The sequence below is a fragment of the Alnus glutinosa genome, chromosome 5 (genome assembly GCF_958979055.1).
Source record: "Alnus glutinosa chromosome 5, dhAlnGlut1.1, whole genome shotgun sequence".
In the NCBI taxonomy this organism is placed as follows: domain Eukaryota; kingdom Viridiplantae; phylum Streptophyta; class Magnoliopsida; order Fagales; family Betulaceae; genus Alnus; species Alnus glutinosa.
In genome coordinates, this window is record NC_084890.1 from 8,273,299 (window position 1) to 8,297,986 (window position 24,688).

General features: G+C 38.0%; 1 protein-coding gene across 3 annotated transcripts; it reads left to right on the forward strand.

The window, feature by feature from the left end:
- Positions 1–1,207: 1,207 nt before the first annotated feature.
- On the forward strand, positions 1,208–22,957 carry LOC133868291 (vesicle-fusing ATPase-like). Of its 3 annotated transcripts, none has more exons than XR_009900310.1 (21): positions 1,208–1,418; positions 1,790–1,886; positions 1,964–2,045; positions 2,138–2,188; positions 3,349–3,519; positions 4,176–4,330; positions 4,451–4,559; positions 5,782–5,881; positions 5,965–6,020; positions 6,637–6,702; positions 6,805–6,887; positions 7,063–7,196; positions 7,773–7,983; positions 8,108–8,212; positions 8,283–8,343; positions 8,459–8,518; positions 8,766–8,824; positions 8,902–8,989; positions 19,831–19,908; positions 20,011–20,318; positions 21,254–21,376. XR_009900310.1 is itself a non-coding variant. In XM_062305106.1 (21 exons), exons 1-21 carry the CDS (start codon positions 1,277–1,279, stop codon positions 22,755–22,757), a joined length of 2,133 nt encoding a protein of 710 aa, XP_062161090.1. In that variant the 5' UTR covers positions 1,208–1,276; the 3' UTR covers positions 22,758–22,957. The 3 variants fall into 3 exon arrangements, 2 of the variants coding, with proteins under 2 accessions (XP_062161090.1, XP_062161091.1); XM_062305106.1 differs by lacking the exons at positions 19,831–19,908; positions 20,011–20,318 and adding exons at positions 21,845–21,910; positions 22,644–22,957; XM_062305107.1 differs by lacking the exon at positions 21,254–21,376 and having other exon boundaries at positions 20,011–20,319.
- Positions 22,958–24,688: the final 1,731 nt, after the last annotated feature.

Genomic DNA, 24,688 nt, shown 5'->3' on the forward strand with positions numbered 1-24,688 from the left:
ATGATTTTAAGAAATATTCTTATACTAATTTGTCTTTTCTTGTGCAAGTTAAAAGTGTTAGAATACTTTATCATAAAGATTAAAGAGAATTCGGCCTTTGACAAATCAGGTCTTCATCTGGAAGGTTTTCTAAAACATGATATCTATTGATGGCCTAGATTTATTTTCAAAATTAAAAGGTTTAACATAAATTTTACAAATAGAAGAAAGTGCTCCAATTGACACATTAAATTATATAAAAAATGCATTATTCCTTTCTTAATGCAAGTATCGTTTATTGAATTTTATTGACAATACATGTTATAGTTGTTTATGGAAAAAAAAAATTTTCAAAATTAAAATTAATAAAATCATGCCTAAGATCAACTATGTCACTTGAAATATTAAGGGTCTGTTTGGATTTGCGATTTCAAAAAGTGCGATTTAAAAATAGCGATTTTAAAATGTGCGATTTAAAAAAGTGATTTTTAAAAACGTAATTAAGCGTTTGGCAAAATCGCAGTTTGGCCTTTAAAATCGCAATTTATCCTTTTAAAATACTGCGTTTTCAAAAAAGCACCACATTGCCTGCGATTTGAATAAGCACTTTTCTGCGTTTTCAAATCGCAATTTTTTAAAAACACAGTTTCCAAACGGTTTACTTTCTGCGATTCGGTTTAAAATCGCATTTTTTCTCTACGAAATCGCAATCCCAAACGCACCCTAAATGAATTAACTATATATTATCAATTGAAAAGAAAATGTTAAAAAAACTTTAATATAAAAATTTAATAAGTAATTTTACATTCTAAAAAGTGAAAAAAAAATAAATTTTAAATAAAAATATAATTTTAAATAAAATGCCTCACTGCTAATATATATTGAGCCGGCTTTGGTTTGTGCTTTCTTAACTTTCTTAGTTTTGTACCAAATGAAAAACTTTTAGGGTTGGTTTGAGTTTGCGATTTCAAAAGGTGGGATCTAAAATAACGATTTTAAAATGTGCGATTTGAAAAAAATGATTTTTAAAAACGCAGTTAAGCGTTTGACAAAATCGTAGTTTAGACTTTAAAATCGCGAATTTATCTTTAAGATTTTGCGTTTTAAAAAAAGTACCGATTTGAAAATGCAGATTTTCTGCATTTTCAAATCGTAATTTTTAAAAACGCAGTTTCTAAATAATCTATATTCTACGATTTAGTTTAAAATCGCACTTATTGTCTACCAAATCGCAATGAAAAACGCACCCTTAGGCTTTAGCAATTGCAGGGTAACGTTAATGTGGAATTAGGGCAAGATGATCGTGACGAACACGCCGGCAGCGGACCTAGCGCTGACCAACCTGGCCTACTGCTCGCACGCCGATCACCACGGCTTTACCGTCCCAGGCACCAAGCTCTTCCTCGCTTCCATCAGCGATTCCTTCGTTCTCTCTGTTTCATATCCTTTTAGAAATTCTTGTCTAATTTCTCATTTCGTACGTATAATTGAAAATTGCTTTACTAGTTTAAGCAAATCATGAATTGACTCATAAATTTGTTGGTTATGTATTGATATAGTGCTTCGACATTGATCAAGTTTTTGCATGTGCTATTCGCTCGTTTAATTATAAATGCCATTTTATTCAGAAATTAAGTCGATAAAAGTGTATAGCGCGATTTGTAGTGTTGATTGAGGATGCGAATGCGTTCGTTCATTTTTTTAATGTGATTAGTTTGAGATTTGATTTGTTGAAATTTAGAGCGACTGTCGATTGGATTCGTGAAGAATTCTTGTTTTTTTTTTTTTTGGTGGCCTTAACTGATATATACTGCTCATGAAAGCATACGCAGTGGCCAGATTGCCCTAAATGCGATTCAGCGTCGGCATGCTAGAGTTTCCTCCGGCGATTCGATATCTGTTAGCAGGTTATTCAATACCAATTTGTGTTTGTCTTTCAATGCGCATTTTCAGGTTTCTAATTATATTGTGGTTATTGTTTTAGATTTATTCCGCCTGATAATTTCGACGTGGTGTTGCTTACACTTGAGTTGGAGTTTGTTAAAAAGGGGAATAAAAATGAACAGGTATATGGAGTGGCAATCCTTGTTTAGCTTGGAAGGTTTTATGTTCAAAAAGTTTATTCTCCCTTTTTTTTCCTTTTTTTTTTTTTGGGTAGGTTGATGCTGTTCTTCTGGCTAACCAACTTAGAAAGAGATTTATCAACCAGGTAGAGTTATATGTTTTTGGCATATTCCATGTGTTTGTGACGTTACTTAGTTGCATCTGCACTGTAATTGATTGAATTTTTTTTTTTTTTTTTGAATTGAACTTTTGGGAACCTTGGTTTAACTTCTACTATCAGAATTTGCTCTATAACATTGTTGTGTGATCATCAAATGCTAAAAGTATTAGTATTAACTTGATATAAAAATAGGTAGTCAATAGACAGCATGCCTTATGTAACTAGCTGAAATGAGGATATTGTGATGGACAACAATTGGAAAGCAATATTGAAAAAAATAGAATAAGATGATATTAACAGGTGAGAAGTTGAGGATTGCATTCTCTGTGGAAGAATGAGAGTTCTGAAGGATGGTTTGATCATGTACAAGAAAGACCTTCGACTTTGTTAGTATAAGGGAATGTTTAGTTCAAGTTGAAGAAGCTACAAGTACAAGGGGAAGGCTGAAGAGGAAATGCATTCATGTGGTGAGAGTTAAAATAATTGCATTAGAAAATTGAAGCCGTAGCACTTGATAAAGCTGAGCAGTAGAGAAAGATTTACTCAGGTTTGCAGCCTTGTTGGGTTATTACTTCTACTGAATACGTGCTAGCCCTGTGACAAAAAAACTGTGCTATCCATGTGCCAAAAAATATGTAGTACTATATAAATTTCAACAGCTATACAATCCAAATCAGCTACTGTACCTTTAAAATGTTACTATGACACGGCTATGTTCAAACCAATGTCCTTATGTAAAATGATGATTTTTTTTTTTTTAAACTTTTATATATATATATATATATATATATATAATAGAATGAAGATTAGTTGGAGCTTTGATTTTTTGTGTATACATGACAATAAAGAAGGAAAAGAGTGAAACATTTTTAAGTGATAGAGGTTTTTACTTGCAGAATGGTTCTGCTTACTTTTGATCGCACATAGAATGCTTATGCTTGAAACCAAAAGAAGGGTGGAAAAAGAATAAAAGAGAGAAAAAACAACAATTATTCTGTCATCCCCCATTTTTTCCTATGTAGGACACACGTGAGACTTGTACTAATGTTGTGGGTGTTATTGTGGGCCCTGCTTGTTCTTTTTTGCCTAAATCTTTTTGAGTGATATGAGTTAAAGCTATGGATTATTGATCTTGTTGTATGCAGGTCATGACAACGGGGCAAAAAGTATCGTTTGAGCATCATGGAAATAACTATATCTTCACTGTCAATCAAGCTGCTGTTGAGGGCCAACAAAGCTCTAATGCTCCTGAAAGAGGGATGATTTCAAGCGATACATACTTTGTCTTTGAAACATCAAATGGGAGTGGAATAAAGGTTGTATTTCTGTTTTTTTATTTCTCCTAGCTGTCTTATCAAAAAATAATATTGAACTACTGACAAGTTTGCTATTCGATATATCTTTGAGTGTCGGCGCATAGCTTGGGTAGTATGCCGTACGCTGATTTTTTTACTTTCTTGTTCGTTTCAGTCCTCTAATTAGGGGCTCCTTTGTATACTTCCTGTGTACTAGGGTTGCGCCCCTCTGCGCTTTTTAATAAATTCTTACTTATAAAAAAAAAAAGTTTGCCATTCGAAAATTAAAGATAGCAAAGTGAGGAACTTAGCTACATGCATATTGCCACTGATAGAACTAACTTCTCAGTGTTTTATATGATTGCAATGGCAAATTCTTCCATGATTTATGCGTTCATATAAAGCAGAAGTCATGTTATCCTAGATAGGTCGACTGTGCACCAATATCTTTTTTTACTCCCAGTGCATGCTGAAGGAGGTGTTGCAGTGAGAAATGAGTCAAAACATCTCTTGCACTTGCATCTTCCCTTAATTTTTTTGCTGCTTGCTCCTCTGTTACTGATCAATATAACATGACAATCATTTATAGAGAACACTTCAATGATACTTGCCTCCTATGTATAGTTTGATCAATTTAATGTCAAACATTAAATTGATTTACTTATATCTCGATGCAGATTGTCAATCAGCGTGAAGCAGCCAGCAGCAACATCTTCAGGCATAAGGAGTTTAATCTTCAAGCACTTGGTATAGGTGGCCTAAGTGCAGAGTTTGCAGATATATTTCGAAGAGCCTTTGCTTCTCGTGTTTTCCCTCCCCATGTGACAAATAAGTAATATTATTAAAAGTTCATTTTGTCTTAATTCATGTCAGTTTTTTTTTTTTTTTTTTTTTTTAATTTTTTTTTTTATATCTAAATACATGCTCTTATATGGTAATCTTGATCTTCCAGATTGGGGATTAAGTATGTGAAGGGAATGCTGCTTTTTGGGCCTCCTGGTACTGGAAAAACACTTATTGCTCGTCAAATTGGAAATATGTTGAATGGGAGGGAACCGAAGGTTTGGAGATGGTTTATATTTTATTTTCTTCACTTTTTAAGCGTAAGCAAAAACGCCTAGCTGTTTGAGGCTAACACCTTATCATTTTTTCCGTCTTTAGAAATAAGGGTTTTTTGCTATCTCCTCTTAAATGATTGGGAGATTTAGAGTCCAAGAATGTTCTAATATAGGCTTTTTATTGGTATAAAATTTGTAACTATAAAATAATTGATTGATAATCTTTGGGGACCTCAGTGAAATTGAAACTTCTTTCTTATAGTCATAAGTTTGTATTCTTGTTTACATGGCCTCCTAATCTATTGAAGTGATTGAGCTTTGCCATATTTTTTTTGCAGTGAGCAACAAAATAGGGTTGTTTATGCACAGCCAACATTTGTCATTGGCAGCAATTTACTTCTTATACAATTACTTTACAATTATTTTTGTCAGATTGTAGCATCAGGGGTCCACTATTGAATATGTCATTTACCTGTGCAATAAGAAGCTTATTTAAGACTTCGAATCATCTTTTCTATTTACATTCTGTTTTGCAACTGGTTTTTGAAGTTCAAACACATGCATCTAATGGATCTGAGTTTAGAATGAAGTTAGAATTTTAGCTATCTCTAAGTTAGGTGGTAACACGGTTGAATTGGAATTCAATAATTCGAAACAAATATCGATTGCAGTATTCCTAGCCGACTGAAATTGGACAATGTCCCATAGACTGATACAAATTAATCCCGGAAGTGATTAGACTATGATGAAACCCATCATTTCTGAAGTTTCTTGTGAGCTGGTGAGTAGAAAATGCTTCTAAAGCACATGATTGACTCACAAAATCTCATCAAGACATGTCCTATATGAGAAGACAAGCAGTATATCTCTGTTTTGTTTCCTTTCAATGTTCAACCTAGTGCATGTTCTCCTTGTTCACTTATGGTTTTCTCATGGATTAAATGTCAGTAGTCACTCTCCATTTTTGTGTACTCAATTTGCATGTGAGGATATGCTAACATTCTATAATTGGTGGAACCTTGCTAGTGCATACCTTGTTGGTTTATTTTGATGCTATAACACTGTCTTTGGGTTCCAAAGCTGATTAAACATGCCTGAATAATGTCTATAATATAAATTAGGTGTAAGTGTTTTGCTTCACATTATATAAGATGGTGAAAATCTATGCTTGCAGCTGATGGGCCATCTTTTTTTACTTTCCCCTCTTTTTGGTGAGTTGTAATAGATTGTTAATGGACCTGAAGTTTTGAGCAAATTCGTTGGTGAAACTGAAAAGAATGTTAGGGATCTTTTTGCCGATGCTGAGAATGATCAAAGAAGTCGGGGTAAGGGAGATTATGCCAACCAGGTGTATTTTTGTGTCAATCTTTTGATGATCACTAATATATCATGTTCTTTTCCTTCTCAGGGGATCAAAGTGATTTGCATGTAATAATTTTTGACGAGATTGATGCTATTTGTAAGGTATGTAAATCTTTAACTCTATGTTAACTTTGCCGGTTTGTTCTAGTAGATTGATAGTGGCACCAATTTGTTGCTTTTGATGACTAGCATAATTTATCAGTACTCACATTGTTTGTCCTCCTATGTAATATACACATATATTGCATTTCCTTTTGACTAAATATGATATTCTCTAATGTCCTGGACTATTAGGGTTGTCTTATACAATTACATTTATTTGGGTTGTCTTAATGAACAATAATGACCATTTCAAGAATTGGGACCCCTAGCCAAAGAATCATCTTCAGAGACTTGTATTGAGAGTTTTAGATGTGTAGGGAATTTGGACATATTCTGGTATGTCGCTTGAATATATTTGTGAGCGTGTGTATTATGCTTGTATCAAGTTGGATCCTAGTTGACTCTTGGCCCTCTAAAGGGACATGCTGTTTTGAGTTTTATTTAATGCCCAACACAAGCACCCATTGGCAACACCAACGTATATTTCCATCTGAGATCTGCATAGTTTAATATTTCTAAGAAAAAATTCTCACATATGGGATTTAAGGTTGTCTGATTATGTAATCCAAGTTTTATGACTAGCGGAACGAGCATAATGCATATTCTCCATTTGCAGTCAAGGGGATCGACTAGAGATGGTACAGGAGTTCATGATGATATTGTAAACCAGCTTCTTACCAAGGTTAGTTAAGAGGTTTCATTGCTTCTTGAATATTGCAAAATCAATACATGTTTTTCTCTGCCAATATCTGTTCTAAGAGATGACTTGCTTTTCACTTTTCAGATAGATGGTGTGGAGTCTCTAAATAATGTTTTGCTTATTGGAATCACCAATAGAAAGGATTTGCTTGATGAAGCCCTTTTGAGGTCTCTCTCTCTCTCTCCCATGCAAACTTGGATTTCTTTGTCATGAAATAGCATGAATAGCAACTATTAATCAACATTGATGTACTGTAGGTCATAGTGGCCAAGATTGCCAAAGTAACTCTTATTTTATAACAAACTCATAAAATATCTTCTGTTTATTATCCTTGGTGTATAGACCAGGACGCTTGGAGGTTCAAATTGAGATAGGCCTTCCTGATGAAAATGGTCGCTTACAGATTCTTCAAATTCACACAAACAAGATGAAAGAGAATTCTTTTCTTGCTCCTGATGTGAACATTCAAGAGCTTGGTATGTGCATTGGTGACATATGCTTTTGAGATGTACTTATTCATCTATTGCTTAACTGAAGTGACCGTTAAATGGGGACTTATTTCTAAGTTATATTAGCTGACATGTTTTGGTTAGTTTGAGGACGTAATTTTTTTTAGCAAATCTTTTGGTTTGTTTGGATATTCAAACTCATAAAAAAATTCTATACGTCCATGTGGTTAAGTGGATGTTAGAATAGTTAAAAGCACCAAGTGATTTCTAATTCTATTATTTAGTCCATCCAGTTTGCCTCACCCCAAAAAGCCACACCCTTCATAATTTTCTGTGAGTGAAGATGTCATATTTGTCATATTTTTTATTTGGGGGGGGAGGTGTGGTGGGGCGAGGAGCGCGTGTTTTCAATGTGTTTTTCTAAACTGTTCACCCTGATAAAGTTACATTGAGTCATTCATAGATTTAATATTATTATTATTATTATTATTATTATTATTATCCAAGCACTGTTGGCCTTTAATAATTGATAATGCTTCAGGCTTTATTAATGTCAATATGAAGGTCTTGATGGATTTTATTTATTAATTTTTTTGAGTGCAGCTGCACGTACAAGAAACTATAGCGGTGCTGAACTTGAAGGTGTTGTAAAAAGTGCGGTATCTTATGCTTTGCATAGACAACTAAGTATGGATGATCTTACCAAGCCAGTTGATGAAGAGAATATTCAAGTTACTATGGAAGATATTTTGAATGCACTCAACGAAATAATTCCTGCATTTGGAGCCTCCACTGATGACCTTGAACAGTGCAGGTATAGCTTCCAGCTAAACTAGATAACTGTTCAGCAATTTGAGAATGTTTTAGCTTTCTACGTGGTTGAACTCACATCATATTGTTATGTCATTTTTTTGAGGTTTTATAATTTTAAATTCAAGCCGTATGTTGTTGGGTTTACCTCTTTACTTGTTACTTGTGGAACAAGTTAAAGTGAGTGAAAGAAGGACGCTTCTTACCTGCCTTCTGGAAGGCCCGAGTGGAAGGTATTGCTTGGTTTTTATGTTTAAATGCATTTGTTAATTGCAGCTGTTTAAACCTTAACTTTTTGGACAGTGGAAAGAGCGCGCTAGCAGCTACTGTTGCCATTGACAGTGATTTTCCGTTTATCAAGATAGTAAGTTACCTGACCTATATTGTGGATATTATATCTTTTTACTTTCCAGGAATCACGGCCTCTTCTACTGCCACTTCCAGAGACTATCTAATCTTTGTGTTCTACCTTTGGTTAGGTCTCAGCAGAAGCGATGGTTGGTCTCCATGAAAGCACTAAATGTGCCCAAATTGTCAAGGTTTTGAGTACACTAAGATTTTGAACTGTTAAGATCTTTTTTGAAATATTTCATTTTTCTTTTGTTGGGAAGAACTAGTTACTGATGTAAAATGGAGATTTGGCGTATCTCTAAGCCAAGTTTGTACTACACTTGCAGACTTGGGAATTGTTCAATATTGACAGCTTGGAGGATCTGTAGGTTTTAGTTTCATTGATGATGGAGACCAGAAATTCCATAGACTTATTTATAATGTATTCTTTGGTAGGTATTTGAGGATGCATACAAGTCAGCTCAAAGCATCATCATTCTTGATGACATGGAAAGGTAAAAGCCGCTTATTTGTATCTAATGAAGTTTTGTAAGGATCTTGGAATTAGTTGGTACTTTAATCGTTTATGCAGGTTACTGGAGTATGTTGCCATTGGGCCTCGTTTTTCAAATTTAGTTTGTCAGACGTTAATGATCCTGCTCAAGCGTCGACCTCGAAAGGTTTCTCTTTGTCCTTTGTCTTTATTGCCTAGAAACTGGTCATATGAATTTGTTTCCTACTACACTATTAATAGGAGAATTTCCCTGAAGAATAAGTATTTGTTCAAATTGTATAATTTTAAGGGGTGAATTTTGTTTACATCTGAACCAGTGGCATGGCTAGACATTTTTCTTGAGTGCGGCCAAGTTAAATATATCAAGAACTTCTAAATTCTATTGTACATAAACACTGATGTATTATATTAGAACCTTATACTCAATATGTCTTAAGATGATTCACATATACATTATATTTTTGTTTATAAGTAAAGAGAAATTTTATAAAAAGCGTAAGGCGCCCCTATAGTACACTAGAAGTATACACAAGGACAACAACAAAAAGGAAAGAAAAAACAGAAAACAAACAAAAAAGAAAACCCACAACCCACAAAAACAGCCCATACAACACAAAACCCAACATCCCAACGAAACTTCAACCCACAAAGACATTATTTCCTTTTGCCTTTTCCGCGGCTAGAACCCTCATAATTGATAGAACAATATAAATTCTTCAGCACCCTCTGGCCTTTGACTTGGAAGCGGAACCTGTCTTCGAAGGAATGAAAGGGACCCAAGACAACCCGCCCATCCAAAACCTGCGGATACGACAAAGCACCCGACACAAACAAAGCAACAACAGCATCATCTCTAGCCTTTTGATCCCGCGGAAAGATTCCAGAGCCCTCCCATGGGAAATCATCACCCTCCTCAACCCAAGCAATGTCTTTCTCAACCAACCCAGCTCCACAAAACCAATCAGAACAAATCGAAGACGACAAAGCTTCATGACACAAGGAAGAAGTCGCCACAGAAGAAGTGGCTGTCTACAACCAACACTGATCCGGAATCTGGAGGTTGGGAAATAGCCGAGAGGCTTGCAAAGGGAACAATTGAACTCACCGGGACAAACGAGGTCGAATCCTGGGCATCACCCACCGCCAACTCTGGATAGAACCTACCGAAAAAATAAGCTTTTTCGGAGAACCCGCAATCACCTGAAAAAGAGCCTCTAAAGGAGAAGAAGAGAAAATCCCAACAGAGAGCGGAGGAACCTTGAAGACAGGGAAAAAAACCCGCCGTCGAAACCTTAGTATTAATCCAGGTGAACTCCGGTCGACTCCCACCCTGCTGAATCGAAGTAAGAGGTTGAGCCGACAACGTTGTAGCAGTCGCCGAGAACGTCACCTCTGGCCGGAGGAGAGAAGTTTGATCATAATCCGGACTGATGCTCGAACTCGATTCCAACTTCATAATAACCCTCTTGGCAACAGGCTTACGCACTAAAACCCCAGCCCGAACCCGAAAGCCTTGAACAGCAGACTTACACCTCTTGGGCATCCAGCCCACTAGAGGACCTGCCTTACGATTTAGCCCAACAGGGGGCTTAAAGCCAAAGTCTTCAAGTGCCCACAAACCCAATCTAGAGCCTTGGAGAAACTTCCAATAAGCTCTAGAATCTGACTCAACAAACCCAACACGCTAGCTCCCTACAGAGAATTGTCAACCTTAGCATCAGCATCTCTAGTCACGAAGGACGTGCTACCGCTGTTGGCTCGGGAACTGGGATGGTCATCCACACAGAGGTCCTTACCCAAGGGATCAATCACTTTCTTCTCCACGGTAGAGCAGTCCAATACATGCCGGAACACCTCCAACTCCTTTCCCAGCGGCTGAAACAAATCCACCTCGCACCAATCCGCCCCTAGTCTAACTTTTGCAACCTGTGTCACACCCCTTGATTCTGGTAGGAACCCCTTCGAAACAAGATCCAAAGCCGACCTCACCAAGGCCGTCCCCTTGAGAACCCCCATTAGAGAAACACTAACATCCGCCCTCACCACCTCCATATACGAGGCCCTGAAACCCTTCCCTGACCCTACCTTCTTCCCCTCGTACTTCTCCGCTGGCGAGGAAGAGGCAAAACTGCATCCAACCGACGCAACAAAGAAGTCATTTGCCTTACAAAGCTCACCAACAAACTTGAGCCACCCCAAACCTCCACATCTTTCAGGAATAAGCAGGAAGCCTCTTTGGCCTCCCACCTTGTAGACCGCTACCTCAACAAAACGGCCTTTTGAGTTTCTTCCTTTACGAACGTTCGTCACTAGGATTTGACAAAAACAGGAACTCCAGGGAAACCCATTAGTCATCACCGACACCAGCCAACCGGAGCATTGGTGGCTCAGGAGAATCTCACCGGAAAAAGAATGTCACTTCTCTAACACTCGCAACACAAACTCCCTGTCAAGAATTGAGATGACAAATGACTTTGCCTCTACCAAAAAACGTCTTTCCATCTCTAGACTCACCAATCAGAACCGAATCACCCAAAGACGACTTACATCAACGAAATCACAAATCGGTGGAGAGCAAAAGAACAGAAAAAAGCTCGAGACCCACGACAGACTAGACCACTAAAACAGCAAAGCTAAAGAAAACGGCCAAGAGAGGAAAAGAGAATGCGAACAGAGACTGTAGACTAGCAGGACTCGCCTTCACACGCCACCGCTAGTGGTGGAAAGGAGAGAGAGAGGAGAGAGAGAGGAGAGAGCATATACATTATTTCTCATATATAGCAAAAATGTTTATATTTATGAAACTTGAATGTTAAGTTTATAGGTAGAAGGGAAAATATATTATATAAGATGTGCTCAATAGGTGGTTCACCAGTAATATGTATCAATAACAATACTTGTGAAATTTAACTTGTCCCTCGGTGTAAATGTTGTACTTAATTAAACCTCCCAAAAAGACAAAATTGTACTTACAATTTGAGGTGCTTCACAAGTAACCAACTGAAGGAATGGGGCAAGTGGTTAGCTTGGGCAGAATACCAGCTAGCACTCCACCATCAAAACCACACCCTTTGCACTGGTGTACGGCCGAGATCCAGGCTATGTTGTTGACCTATCTTCCGGGCACGGCTCGGGTGGAAGCAGTGGGAAGGGAGTTGCTAGAGAGAGATTAGATGCTAAAGGAATTGAAGAACAACATCCATGCTGCCCAAGAACGCATGAAGAAGCTATATGATGGTAAGCACCGCGAAGAAGAGCTTGAAGAAGGTGACTGGGCACACTTAAAGTTGCAGCCCTACCGCCAGGTTTCAGTTTATATGCGAAAGAATACCAAGCTGGCTGCTCACTTCTATGCTCCATTTCAAGTGATCAAGAAAATCAGTCCGGTAGCATACAAGTTAAGCCTACCGCAAGGGTCCCGAATTCATCCGGTATTCCACATCAGCCTGTTAAAAAGGTATCTGGGTAGTCAGCATGTTGTGTGCCAGCATCTCCCGGACGTGCTCAAAGATGGCCGATTGACTCCTAAACCTCAAGTGGTGCTCGAGACCCAGATCAAGCACAAGAAACCCGAGCTGTTAATCCATTGGCAAGGTTTACCCCCGGCTGAAGCCACATGGGAGGAAGAAGAGGTGATCAAGGCTCAATTTCCCGCGTTCTTCCTTGGGGACAAGGAAGTTGCTAGGGGGGGAGGGATGATACGTCCCTATTACTAGGGCTTAGGTGGCACTGCCGTAGCAACCAAGTAGGCCAACTGGTTGGAATAACGGGCATAATGCTCCATAGTTTCCATTAGATGTTTTCCTTCTATCTTTCTTTTCCTGCAGTAAGGGTGGCGGCTAGACCTAGACTAGGTTAATTCCTACATGTGAAGTGACGGCTAGACCTAGGTGATGTTTTAACCTAGTCGTCCTATATATGTGTAACCCTACTCTATGAAGAAGTATGCTTGAATTAACAATTAAACCCTAAACCTTTTGGTTGTCTTGGAGGTCACGGCTCCCTCGAAGTAGCCTACATTCCATCTCCCTCGTTCTTTTACTATTTGATTGCATCAGACCTTGAGTGCGGCAAACACTTTCCCAGGGAAAGCAGCTACTTCCAGAGCAAGCTAAGGAGTAAAAGGAGGACTTGACTTTGAACACTCATTTTTTGGAGGAGACCCAACACAACTTGTCTTCATTGTCTCTTCTCACTTTGACTGCGTGCAACATTTGAAAGAAAGAAACAAAAACATTCATCTCCCAATCGTGGGCCTCCCTAGTGAAGCTTACGTTCCACTGGATTGAGTCGCCCCAATGCTCCAAATTATCCGCAACAGCGGCGTTCTTTACACGAGCAATACCAAATAAAGCTAGAAAAGCTACTTTGAGAGTCGTGTCCCCACACCACAAATCATGCCAAAAGCTGATCTTGGAGCCATCTCTCACGATAAATCTAGTGAATTGAGAGAACGAATCCCAACATTTTCTGATGTTCTTCCACACCCCCACCCTAAAGGCACCAGTCGGCTCGAGAGAGCACCACCCGCCCTAAAGGTTGCCGTATTTAGAATCCACCATGACTCTCTAACACGCATCTCTCTCAGACCCAAAGCGCCATAGCCATTTTTCCTAGCAGGGCATGACTGAAAGCCCTCAAATTTTTGTTTCCCAGCCCTTCCTCAGAGATCAGAGAGCATACCTTGTCCCATCTAACCAAGTGGTATTTAAATTCATCGCCTATCCCACCCCATAGAAAGTCTCTTTGGAGCTTCTCAATGTGATTGGCCACACGAACAAGAATGGGAAAGAGAGACAAGATGTACGTAGGGATATTGGAGAGGGTACTCTTGATGACTTGGACAAATACAACCTTTTCCAACTGGCCAAGCGACGCTCCATGTTAATCACGATATCATCCCAGATAGAGGTAGCCTTGTAACACGCCCCAAGCGGCATACCAATGTACTTCATGGGCAGAGAGGAAATCCCGCAGCCCAAGATAGCAGCCAACTCAGCAACATAGTCCACGTTTCCAACAGGACCAAGAGAGATTTGGCCAAATTGACCTTCAAGCCAAAGACAACTTTGAAGCATAATAAGAGAACATGTAGGTAGCTAAGGTGTCTAGTGTTAGCCTCACAGAAGACCAAGGTGTCATCCGCGAACAACAAGTGAGAGATGTTGATCACGGGAGGCCTAGAACCCACAGAAAAGCCTGAGAGACAACCACTGTCAATAGTAACAGAAAGCATTTTACTCAAAGCCTCCATGACAACTACGAACAGGAATGGAGAAAGAGGATCGCCATGTCTCAGCCCTCTAGAACTATTGAAGAAGCCAGTTGGCGAACCATAACCAAAACAGAGAAGCACACCGAAGAAATGCAGTGCAAAATCCAAGAGACCCATTTATCCCCGAAACCGCATCTTTTCAGCATGTACAATAAGAACTTCCAGTTGTTGTGGTCAAAGGCCTTCGTAATATCCAGCTTGCAAGGCACCGTAGGAATACTAGACTTGATGCGGCTATCCAAACATTCACTGGCTATGAGGACCGAGTACAAAATATGTCTACATTTGACAAAAGCGTTCTGACGGTTTAAGATAATCTTCTTTGTAGCACGACTCATTCTATTGGCAAGAACTTTAGCAATGATCTTATAAACACCACTCATGAGGCTAATAGGCCAGAAGTTCGCTAGATCGATTGCCCTAGGAGTTTTGGGGAGTAAGGCAATGAAGGAGGCGTTGAGGCTTTTCACAAATTTGCTATGAGCATGGAAATCAAAAAAGACCACCATGATATCAGATTTGATCACGTCCTAGCAGTCTTGGGAAAAAGCCATGGGGAAGCTATCAGGACCTGAAGTCTTATCTTGGATCATACCTTTCACCACTTCTAGGACCTCATTTTCCTCAAAAGGAATCTCCAATTGAGCGGCCTCCTCCGAAGCTAAAGGGTTGAAAGCAAGGCCAACATGGGCCTCCTGTTGTATAGCTCAAAAAAAAAGGAACTCATAAAATTGAGCAATATGATCTCTAATGGCCGGTTGATCTGAGGTGACTGAGTCATTAACAAACAAAGCTCCTATGGAATTGGATCTCTGTTCGAGGTAGCAATCCGGTGAAAGAACTTTGTGCATTTGTCACCTTCTTTTAGCTAAAGGACCCTGGATTTTTGTCTCAAACTAATTCCTTCTTGGTGAATAATTCTTTCCAAATCACTAGTGATCAAGCTTTTCGTCAATAGCTCTTCAGAGTCCAAACCTCTCTCCTCCTCAAGCCTATCAGGTGTGCGTAAATCTTCGAGGCGGGCTTTTTTAAGGGAATCCACATTTCCAAATACCTGTTCATTCCATAATTTGAGGTCGACCTTTAAAGCCTTCAATTTTTGAGCAAGGACAAAGCTAGGGGAGCCTTGAAAGGAATAAGACGTCCACCAAAGCCTCACCCTATTCACGAAACCTTCTTCCTGCAGCCACATTCTCGAACTTAAAAGGTCTTTTCCCCCCTTGAATGCAGTCGCAGACAATGAGGATGAGAAAGTGGTTAGAGCACCAATGAGGAACCCTCTTCTAGAAGATCCCCGGATATCTAACTTCCAAATCCGGAGAAACTAGAAACCTATCAAGCCTAGACCAAGAAGAATTATTGGACCACGTGAACGACCCTCATGCAAGGGGAAGGTCCATGAGACCTTGCTTTGAAATAAAATCAAAGAACTCCGTCATCACGGGGGGAAAGCCGAGTGACTCCTTATCTTTCGCAAGGAAAGCAGATGACATTGAAATTACCACCAATGCACCAAAGTAAATCCCACAAGCTGAGCATACCAGCCAATTCGTCTTAATGGATAAGATTAGTAATTATATTCTAGGTAATAATAATTATGTTATGAAAATAAGATACAATAGGGTTAAGATGGATAATTATTATAATAGGTCCTAATTAAATAAATAATTAGATACATTGATTAAAGTTTAGTAAATATATGCGGGGGTCAAATGTTAATTAATAAACGATATGATTTTAATATTATTGGGTACTGCAACGATTTATAAGAGTTGTGGGCTTTGAAAATAAGGGGGGATTCCCTTGCCACGTGTCAGCCATTGGTTGGCTTTGAAGGATATCTTATCCTTAACCTTATCTTTAGTAAAATAATAATAATAATACAAAAAGGGCTTTCCGAATTCCCCCCCCCCCCCCCCCCAATTCCTCTTTTCTTTTCTTCTTTTCTTTCTTCTTTTTCCCTTCCGGTTGCAGTTCCCTTTCCCCTTCTCTCTTTCTCTTTTCTTCTTCCCTTCTCCTCTTTGTTTCACAGCAGACCAAGAGAGAGAGCTCGAGATGATGCAGCCCATCTCTTCCCCGTTCCTTCTTCAACCTATCACACACACACACCCATCCAGCCGTGAAAGACCGAGAGAGATGAACCAAGAGAAGATTGAGATTGAGAGAAGTTGAGACACAGAGATCGTAAGAGTGAGCCAAGTTGTAGTGGGCTCGATGCAGAGGCGAAAAAGATGGTGAAGCCGTCAGTCCATGGGGTGTTTGTGAGGTAAAATCCCTAATCCTTAACCCTTGTATTTTCAGACCACCGATTGCCTTATCACCACAAAAATCGTATGATATTGTTAGGGCTTTGCTTGGTTTTGGTTTAGGTTGAAAACCTAGGGTTTTGTTGCCATCTTTGGGTGGTTGAACTGTATGGATTTGGGTAGCAACCAATTTTAGATGATTTCTTGTTTTGGATTTGCATATTAGAGCTTGTGTGTGTGGTGTTGTTTAAAGTTTTGGTTGGGTTCCATGGAGGTTGGAACTAATTGGATGGTGGTTTTCTTGGGGTCTTGATTTTCTGTGGTTTGATGTGGTGAACGGGAGAAATTCTGTTTTGATAGTTTTTGGATGATTAGTCTATTTCAATTGTTATTATTGATGGGCTGATTTGAAGTGGTTTTGGATGGGTTTTTGTATCAACCGATTAGGTTGATTTTTGATAGGTTGCCATGGGTTTTGTAGCTTGAATTTATTTCTCCTGTTTTGGTTCCTGATTTTCAGAATTGGGTTCAGTTTTGGGATTGATTTTGTTTAGTTTTGTTGAGGTAACCGAATGGTTTATTGTTGGATTTGTAAATTTAGGGTTTATGTTAACCAAAATTGGAACTCATTGTGGATTTGTTGCAGTTTTATGAGATGAATTTTATGAGTTTTTGGGTTGATTTTTGGTGGATGATTCTTGTGTAGGGCTGTATGGAATTGGGTTGGATTTGTGATGGGTGACTTGGATGAGGTGTTGATGGTGTTATGACGATGGAGTTTTGGGGGCAGATTTAGAATAATCTTTGATGGACTAAGAGTTGCATCTTGGGGCTGTTTTGAGGTTTGAATGATGGGTGCTTTTGAAGGGTGTTTTGGTTGGTTAGTTGGTTAGAAAAGAATTGAAGAGTTTGAAGTTAATGTGTTTAGACCGTTTTTATGTAAATGACAAATACGGTTGAAATAGAAAATAGGTTATTGGGGTGTCTAATAGAATAAATTGAAAATGTAATAGTTAAATAAAAGAATAGGTGGATTGAGTAAGTGAATAACTAGTTGTGAAAGAAATGCAAGAATTGCATCAAACAAACATAGATAAAGTATTAAACACATTGATAGTTGCATTTAAAGTTACAAACCTAAAGTCTAAGATTAATATCATAGGAGACAACGATTATAATAAGAATGTCAAAGAGTTGTAAATTACTCAAATAACCCTAAACCGATATGTATAAGTTAGTAAGCTTATAGGAGTACATAAATAGGCTCTAGATTTATTTAGTAACGTAATTTTATGATTAATGCATCTCTCTATATATATTATGGAATACCTAAGTGTTTGGGATTGTGCTTAGCTTAATAAGCATCCTATACATATATGTATACATATATGTATATACACATATGTATGTGTATGGACCGAATACACTTAGTTAGCAAGGTAACTCGGTACCTAATTCACCTATACATGTACACTAAGTGTTTTAGTGTATCATCGGATTATGTTTAATAAGAACCTATAACTAATGATTAACCTAATAATAGAATTAGGTATCTAGCTAGCTTTAGAAGCGGGAGATGCGACATGTGGGCACGCAGGTAGTTTATGTGTTATAAGAGTATGAGATTCAATAGCTAATCTGACGCCATAAATGTTTGCAAGCGTGTCATGATTGGAGACTTCAACGTGTTCTCCAATGTTGAGTGACTAGAACACAGGGAATATTCAAGTCATGAATCCAATGCAGCCAAGGTGAGCATTTTATTCACTGAGAAGTATTATTTTCATTTATGATGAATCGCAAAATTTAGATTGTTTTACAAACTTGAACCAACGGTATGTTGAATATGATCTATTTTGGATGATTTGAGTACTTTTGAGTATATTGAAAGTATGATGATGTTTTGAAGTTTGAATATGATATGTGGAGTTCGTATGAATGGTGTGACTGTATGTTATGGTTAGGAGTTTTGAAAACTGTGGTTGCAATGGAATATGAATGTGATTTTAGAGTGAGTATAAAGTTTGGGAACATGATGTTTATGAAATTGATGCATGAATGAAAGGTGTTTGAATTGATTTAAAGGGTATGAATGTGTGCTGTGGTTGAGATTTAAATTACGCAAATATTGTTTGATGAATTGAGGTGTTAAACTGTTTATGGAATCTTATTGAAAGCATTTGTTAAAGCATGATCGTGGAATTGGAAAAGATGTGTATTGTTTTAAGGGATGAAGCATGAGCATATAAACGTTGAACATGGAACGAAGTGAGGTTTACAACCCACGGGAAACGATAATCTCAAAGGGACAAGTCCCAGGGGCTAGCCCTATACAGCAATCTCAAAGGGACAAGCTCCAGGGGCAAGCCCCATACAACAATCTCAAAGGGACAAGTCCCAGGGGCAAGCTCCATACAGTTCACTACTTCGGGGCAAGCCTCATACAGTTCACTATCTCGGGGCAAGCCCCATACAGTTCACTATCTCGGGGCAAGCCCCATACAGGAAAACCTTGCATGAGCATGTATAACATTGTTTATATGAATGTGATGTTTTTATATTATGAGTAGTTTTGCTAGACGTATTAATATGCATAAAAATCTCAATGGGAAAGAACTTATGTATATCTCTATCGGATGGTTGCATGATTTAAATGCCATTGTTTTTAAGTCTCATTGAATAAAAAATAATATAGTAGGTGAGGATGTTTGTAGTTGTTTCCAACAATGAAACTTCTACGCATAAGTCTCAGCTGCATAGTATGCTTAAAATGTTTTCTATTAGTCAGTATTTGTTGTATCAGCTATAAAATTGATAGCTATTATAGGGTACGCATGACTAAAAAGGAAAAATTGGTTCTTTGCGAAAACTCAGTGAATAGTATACCTTTGAGGTCTTAGTGTATTTGTTTATGCTAAGATGATGGGTTTATAATTCCACATGTGCGGATGCGGTAACCCCCACAACCATGCAGACTCTAATGTTGTGACTGCAAGTACTCCGGTATAGTGGATGGTTTGGTAGCAGTGTACTTTGGATGTTATGACTGAAGCTCGCCGCAACGGTCATAATTGCTGAACCACGAGTGTCCACTGTTTTGTAGGTTTTATTTATGGTTTGTGGCGCTTGTGTCACTTGTTATTATATATTTCATTTCTGTTGTGATTTCCGCTATTCAGATTTATGTTTTCCGCTGCATAGATAAATAGATGTTACTCTGATTTACTATGGACATATTATGGGGTATGTACTATATGTTGGCTTTGCGACACATCGTCGTACCACTGTGAGGACTCGTTTATGTTTGTATAAAAAAAAAAAAAAAAAGGGGTAGTCACACCTACAGTGATTGTCTAGGTTAGGACCGTAGACCTTGGCAAAAGCCCAAGAAAAGTTGTCTCCAATATTTCTAAAAGAGCAGGCCACAACGTATTTCCCCACATACACCTTAAATTTTTCCATAACCCTCCTATCCCACATCTGCAGGATACCACCGGAAGCCTCGCTAGAAGGAAGATAGCACCAATCGAGAAACTGGCACCCCCACAAACTTCTCACAATACTGTTAGTAATAATCTCCAATTTAGTTTCTTGCAAGCATATGATGTCAGTGTTCCACTACCTATGAAGATTTCTGATTTCCAACTGCTTGCTACCTTGATTCAGCCCTCTAACATTCCAAGAAATCAGCCTGGGATTAATGTGGAACCTCTTTGAGCCCTCCCCTTGTTCCTCCCACGAGAAACACTGCCATTGCGAGCGTCGTAGTTGTTGGAGCTGAACAGACCATTGACTTCTCTTAACACCTTTTTTACCCACTTTCAAACGGGGCCGTCCCCTGATCTTCATGATTTGGTGTAATATCTGAGAACAGAGATGAAAGTCTTCCTTCGAAACCATTGCAAGAAAGGCCACAAAATGGGATGGAGGATGGAGGATGTAATTTCTTTTGGGCAATGGTAACTTCATCTCAAGTTAAGTATTAAAACTTAATAGAATGAAAGGTTGAATCATGTATGCTGTCTTTTCCCTTGAACATGGGGTAGAGGATGAGATGATCATTGATTTATTCTTGTATATGTTCGTGATTTGTACTTGCTCATAAAAAATCGCAATTCATGTATCTAATTATTTTATGCAAAACTGAAAGAAAGATTTAACCACAGGTTTAAAGTATCGTGGTTGAGTTATGATTTGGATTAGGCAATATAGACTCTCCTTCTCATTATCAGTATAGCATTTGCTATTCTGGTAAAATTAGTCATAACTTGTTCCCAAAGATCTTAACGGTTTTAAACTGGTTGTAGTTGTGGAATCCATAATTAAATATTGTTATCTTTTCTTTTTGAACACTGATCATACTCTCTTTTCAGTTACATTGAGCACAGAATTTTCCATTCCCCTTTAATAAGTGATATGGACTATAATATGAGAAGAATTAGTTTGTAAAGTTGATATCATCAAACCTCACTGCGTTCCACATGATAGCTCCGACATAGACAGCTTAACTGAAATTCTTTAAGCAATTTTTGAGAGCAGAGCTAAGATCTAGCATCTCCTATCCGATGAAAGAGTGGAGGATCAGCGCATGGGTAAATTAGTTGTACTTACCTATAAAAGAAAGAAGTAATTTTTTGGAGGTAATATATGCATTAAATCATAATACTATGTGAGGCTATGGTGAAAGTTGTTCTGCTGTTTTGTCCATGATTATTCATGTCACAATCACTGGCTGTGCAAAGAGCATTTACCAGCTGAATTTCTAGACAGCTTTATATGTGACAACTTCTGATATCTTGGGGCATGGTTTCATCTTTAGTAACTATGTGGTATATGATTTGGTGAATGGTAGTTTTCTGACCTTGCTGAAGTCGTCATTACTAGTTCATCTTGTGAACTTTTTTGTCAGGGAAAAAAACTTCTGGTTATAGGGACGACGAGTGAAGTCGGCTTCTTAGATTCAATGGGTATTTGTAAGGCTTTCTCTTCCATTTATCATGTTCCTACATTGAAGACAGAGGATGCAAAGAAGGTAAAAACTTTATTTTCATGCTATGCGGTTTTTGTCTTAGATATGTATAGTGGTTGTGGTATTCCTATTTGGCTTTCTGTTGCTGGGTAGCATCAACTTTCCATCAATGCTAATAAATTAAATAATAGGAAAGTATTATAAAGAATTGTTTCAAAGTGGTTTATGCAATTGCTATAAGAGGCTGACATTTGTCAATGTGAAGTGCTGATTTTTGTCTAGTTCTTATGCACTTTGCTAATTTGGACATGAGGATGGATTGGTGTGGTTATGGTACACTTTGTAGGGCCTGAAACAGTCATATTAACCTTCAAATATGTATATCTATACTCTTGGAAGGAGTTGCTAAAACTTATGAAATGCTGCGTAGATTATAACTTGTGCAGGACAGGAAATGAAGTTTTTATTTCTAATATCTTTAACCTTCAAAGTTTGAATGTATTTTTATCTACTATTTTTTTTTCATAGCAGGTGCTAGAACAGCTGAATGTTTTGGCTGATGAAGACATCAATGCAGCTGCAGAGGCCCTGAATGATGTAAGTTTTACTTTATTACCCTTTTGGCATATTCCTCTGGTTTTTTCTTTTTTCAAAAAATGGCTTTCATTAACTCTTCCTTTATTTTACCAAAAAATATCAATGAAAATCAGGAAAAATCGAAGAATGTTCAGACTGATCGTTTAAACCAATTACTATAGAGTTTTTTTTTTTTTTTTTGTCTTTTTGGTGGTATTGTATTAGCGCACAGCACGCTCCTAGTGTGATTCAATCTCTTAAGAATCCTAGTGAGTGTGGTGATAGACTCACAGTTGATCAAACCTCTTAATGAGTGTTGATAACACAACCGGTTGATAAGGATAAAGTTATCTAGAGGAGGTTTACTTGTAGTTAGAATTCTATCTAGGAGTTTGTGTTAGATTAGAATACTGAAAGTTGAGGCTTATCGTGTACAACAATACTATCTTGTAAATTCTATATATACTTCAATAAACGCTCACTAGAAGAGCAAGCTTGAAAGCCAAAATATTCTGAAATTCTACATATTGAATGTTTTTGTTTTTGGTCCTTCCTAGAAGCTCTAGCTTTAGATATGTGAACACATTTGAATTTTACCCTTGCACCAATATGTCTAACATGTATCATGATACAAGCATTATAAATGAAGGGTAAAAACTCTGAACCTCGAACTTGTATGATATGGAGGAAAGGAGTAAAGGACATTGTTATTCACACTCGCTTCTCACTCCTTTTGTTTCATTTCTCTTTGTAGATGCCTATCGATAAGATCTATATGTTTGTTGAGATGGCAGCCGTGCGCAAGTGTGGTGGAGCTTCAGAGGCAATATACTCTGGCAAAGAGAATATGAAGATCTCTTACTTTTAGGATTGCCTTAAACATAGTCTGATAATAGTTTATGCACAGTATTCATTCTTATGTGATTGGGAATGAAAAATAATAGATACATTTTCTCACAAATGAAAGTTTAACTCCTAAAGAAGCACTTCATGAAGCCTCTCGGAATTTGATTGGTTTATTTATTCCTTTTTTACTTGCAGAAGAAGATAAATTGCATTGAGAAATGCTAGAGGTACCAAATCTTTTACCAAAAGATAGGTACCAAGATTATGTAGAGCTTATTCATTGGAGATGATCAAAACAATTAATAAAAAGAAATGCTACGGGTACCAATGAATAAGTTCTACATCATCTTGTCAACTCGATTAGTTCCTCACAAAAACAAAAACAATGGTACCTGGAAATGATTTGTTTAGGATATGGCAGGCTGTATTGAGTTAAAACTATGAGTGATTTCGGTTCTTTTTCTTATTCTTGAAATTTCTTTAAACTGTCAAATCCTTCTATTCTTACGGACTGAATTCAAAGCTTTTCCTTATTAAATGGGAAAACATACTAGTTGGCAAAAATCTGCAATATATAGAAAAGAGAAGAAAAAGAAAACACTGGAAAAACCAATTTCTTGCTTTGCTGGAATCTCACTAATTTTATAATTCGTCGGTAGTCCTCTGCCATCTTTTTCTTCCTCTGGAAGTTGAACCCAATACTCCCTTTGGTAACAAAGCTATTTTAAGTGTTAAGATTATGATAAGTATAGATGAAAATGTACACCAGAGCTGCCCATAACAAAATGAACTAGATTGGAATGCTCTCTCGGTTGAAGATGGACAGATTCTCTCCCTAATTAGATTGTTGAAGATAGAAAGATTTATCTCTCTGAGTTCTCTCCCTAATTAGATTATGATTTGATTGTAATATTTTATTATTTATTTCCATACTAGGTTCTAGGTTTTTCCTGTTTAATCAATGTATCCTTATGGCACAAAATCAAGTTATCAAGTCATCAAGCAATAATAATATTTCTGATTCTCTACTTTTCTACGTGGTATCAAAGCAGGTTTAGCTCCTTGGCAAAAACCCTAGTTTGGTTTTTCTCTTTTTATTTGGTGGTAGCACCGCTGCCCACACGAGCAGTGCCTTGATAAGAGCTCTAAAAAAGAGTTGTACATGGTGACCGGAACGTCTCCGGTGGAAAAGAAAAAATAATCCTTTACCATGCGTTTTCACGATGGTTCTCAATGGGTGGTTGTTGATTAGCTCTTTGGTAGTCCTAGTTGGTGTCACCGGCGAGTTCTGATCCTCTCCAGCAGTTTCCGATCGTTTGTGGCGACATCTGCTTGTCTTCGTCGAATTTTTGACGAAATCTAACAAGTTTCTGGTGGCTGTTGTGGTCTTTTCCGGCGGATTTTGAGTTCTCCGGCAACTTCTGTAGTGTTCTGAGGTGTCTCCGGAGAGTTGTGTTGTTTCCGGCAAGGTCTGGTAGTCGCTGACACGTTTCCGGTGAGTTGTGGAGAAGACGATTCTTGTTTCGTTTTCGGTGCTGCTTATTCTTCTCAGGGATAAGGATATCCTTATTCCGAACACAGATTAACTTGGTTTCATGTTTTCTCCGGTGGTTCAGTGACATTCCAGACCGGTTTACTCTGGTTCGATTAATTTTGCACTCGGTTCAGGTTATTTTCTTGTATATTTTATCCGGTTCAATGAGTTTTCTCTGACTGGTTCAGCATCTTAAAGAGCCGGTTCAGTTGTGTCTGACCCGGTTCAGTGCCTTATCGTTCCGGTTCATCGGTTTTCAAACCGGATCTTTGTGTTTTAATGTCAGTTCAGTGCCTTTTAGGTCCGGGTCAGTGCTTTTCAGACCGATGTAGGTGTTTTCAAGCTTGGCTCAACCTCTTTTAGAACCGGTTCAATTAGGTTTTGTCCGGTTCATTATGTTTTATAACCAGTTCAGTAAT

Bases quoted from the DNA above. Each gene is read 5' to 3' on its own strand.
- LOC133868291 (XM_062305106.1), top strand. From the start codon at position 1,277: ATGATCGTGACGAACACGCCGGCAGCGGACCTAGCGCTGACCAACCTG. The intron at 3,520-4,175 runs GTTGTATTTCTG...ATCTCGATGCAG, and splicing joins CAAATGGGAGTGGAATAAAG to ATTGTCAATCAGCGTGAAGC. The intron at 21,911-22,643 runs GTAAGTTTTACT...TTCTCTTTGTAG, and splicing joins CTGCAGAGGCCCTGAATGAT to ATGCCTATCGATAAGATCTA.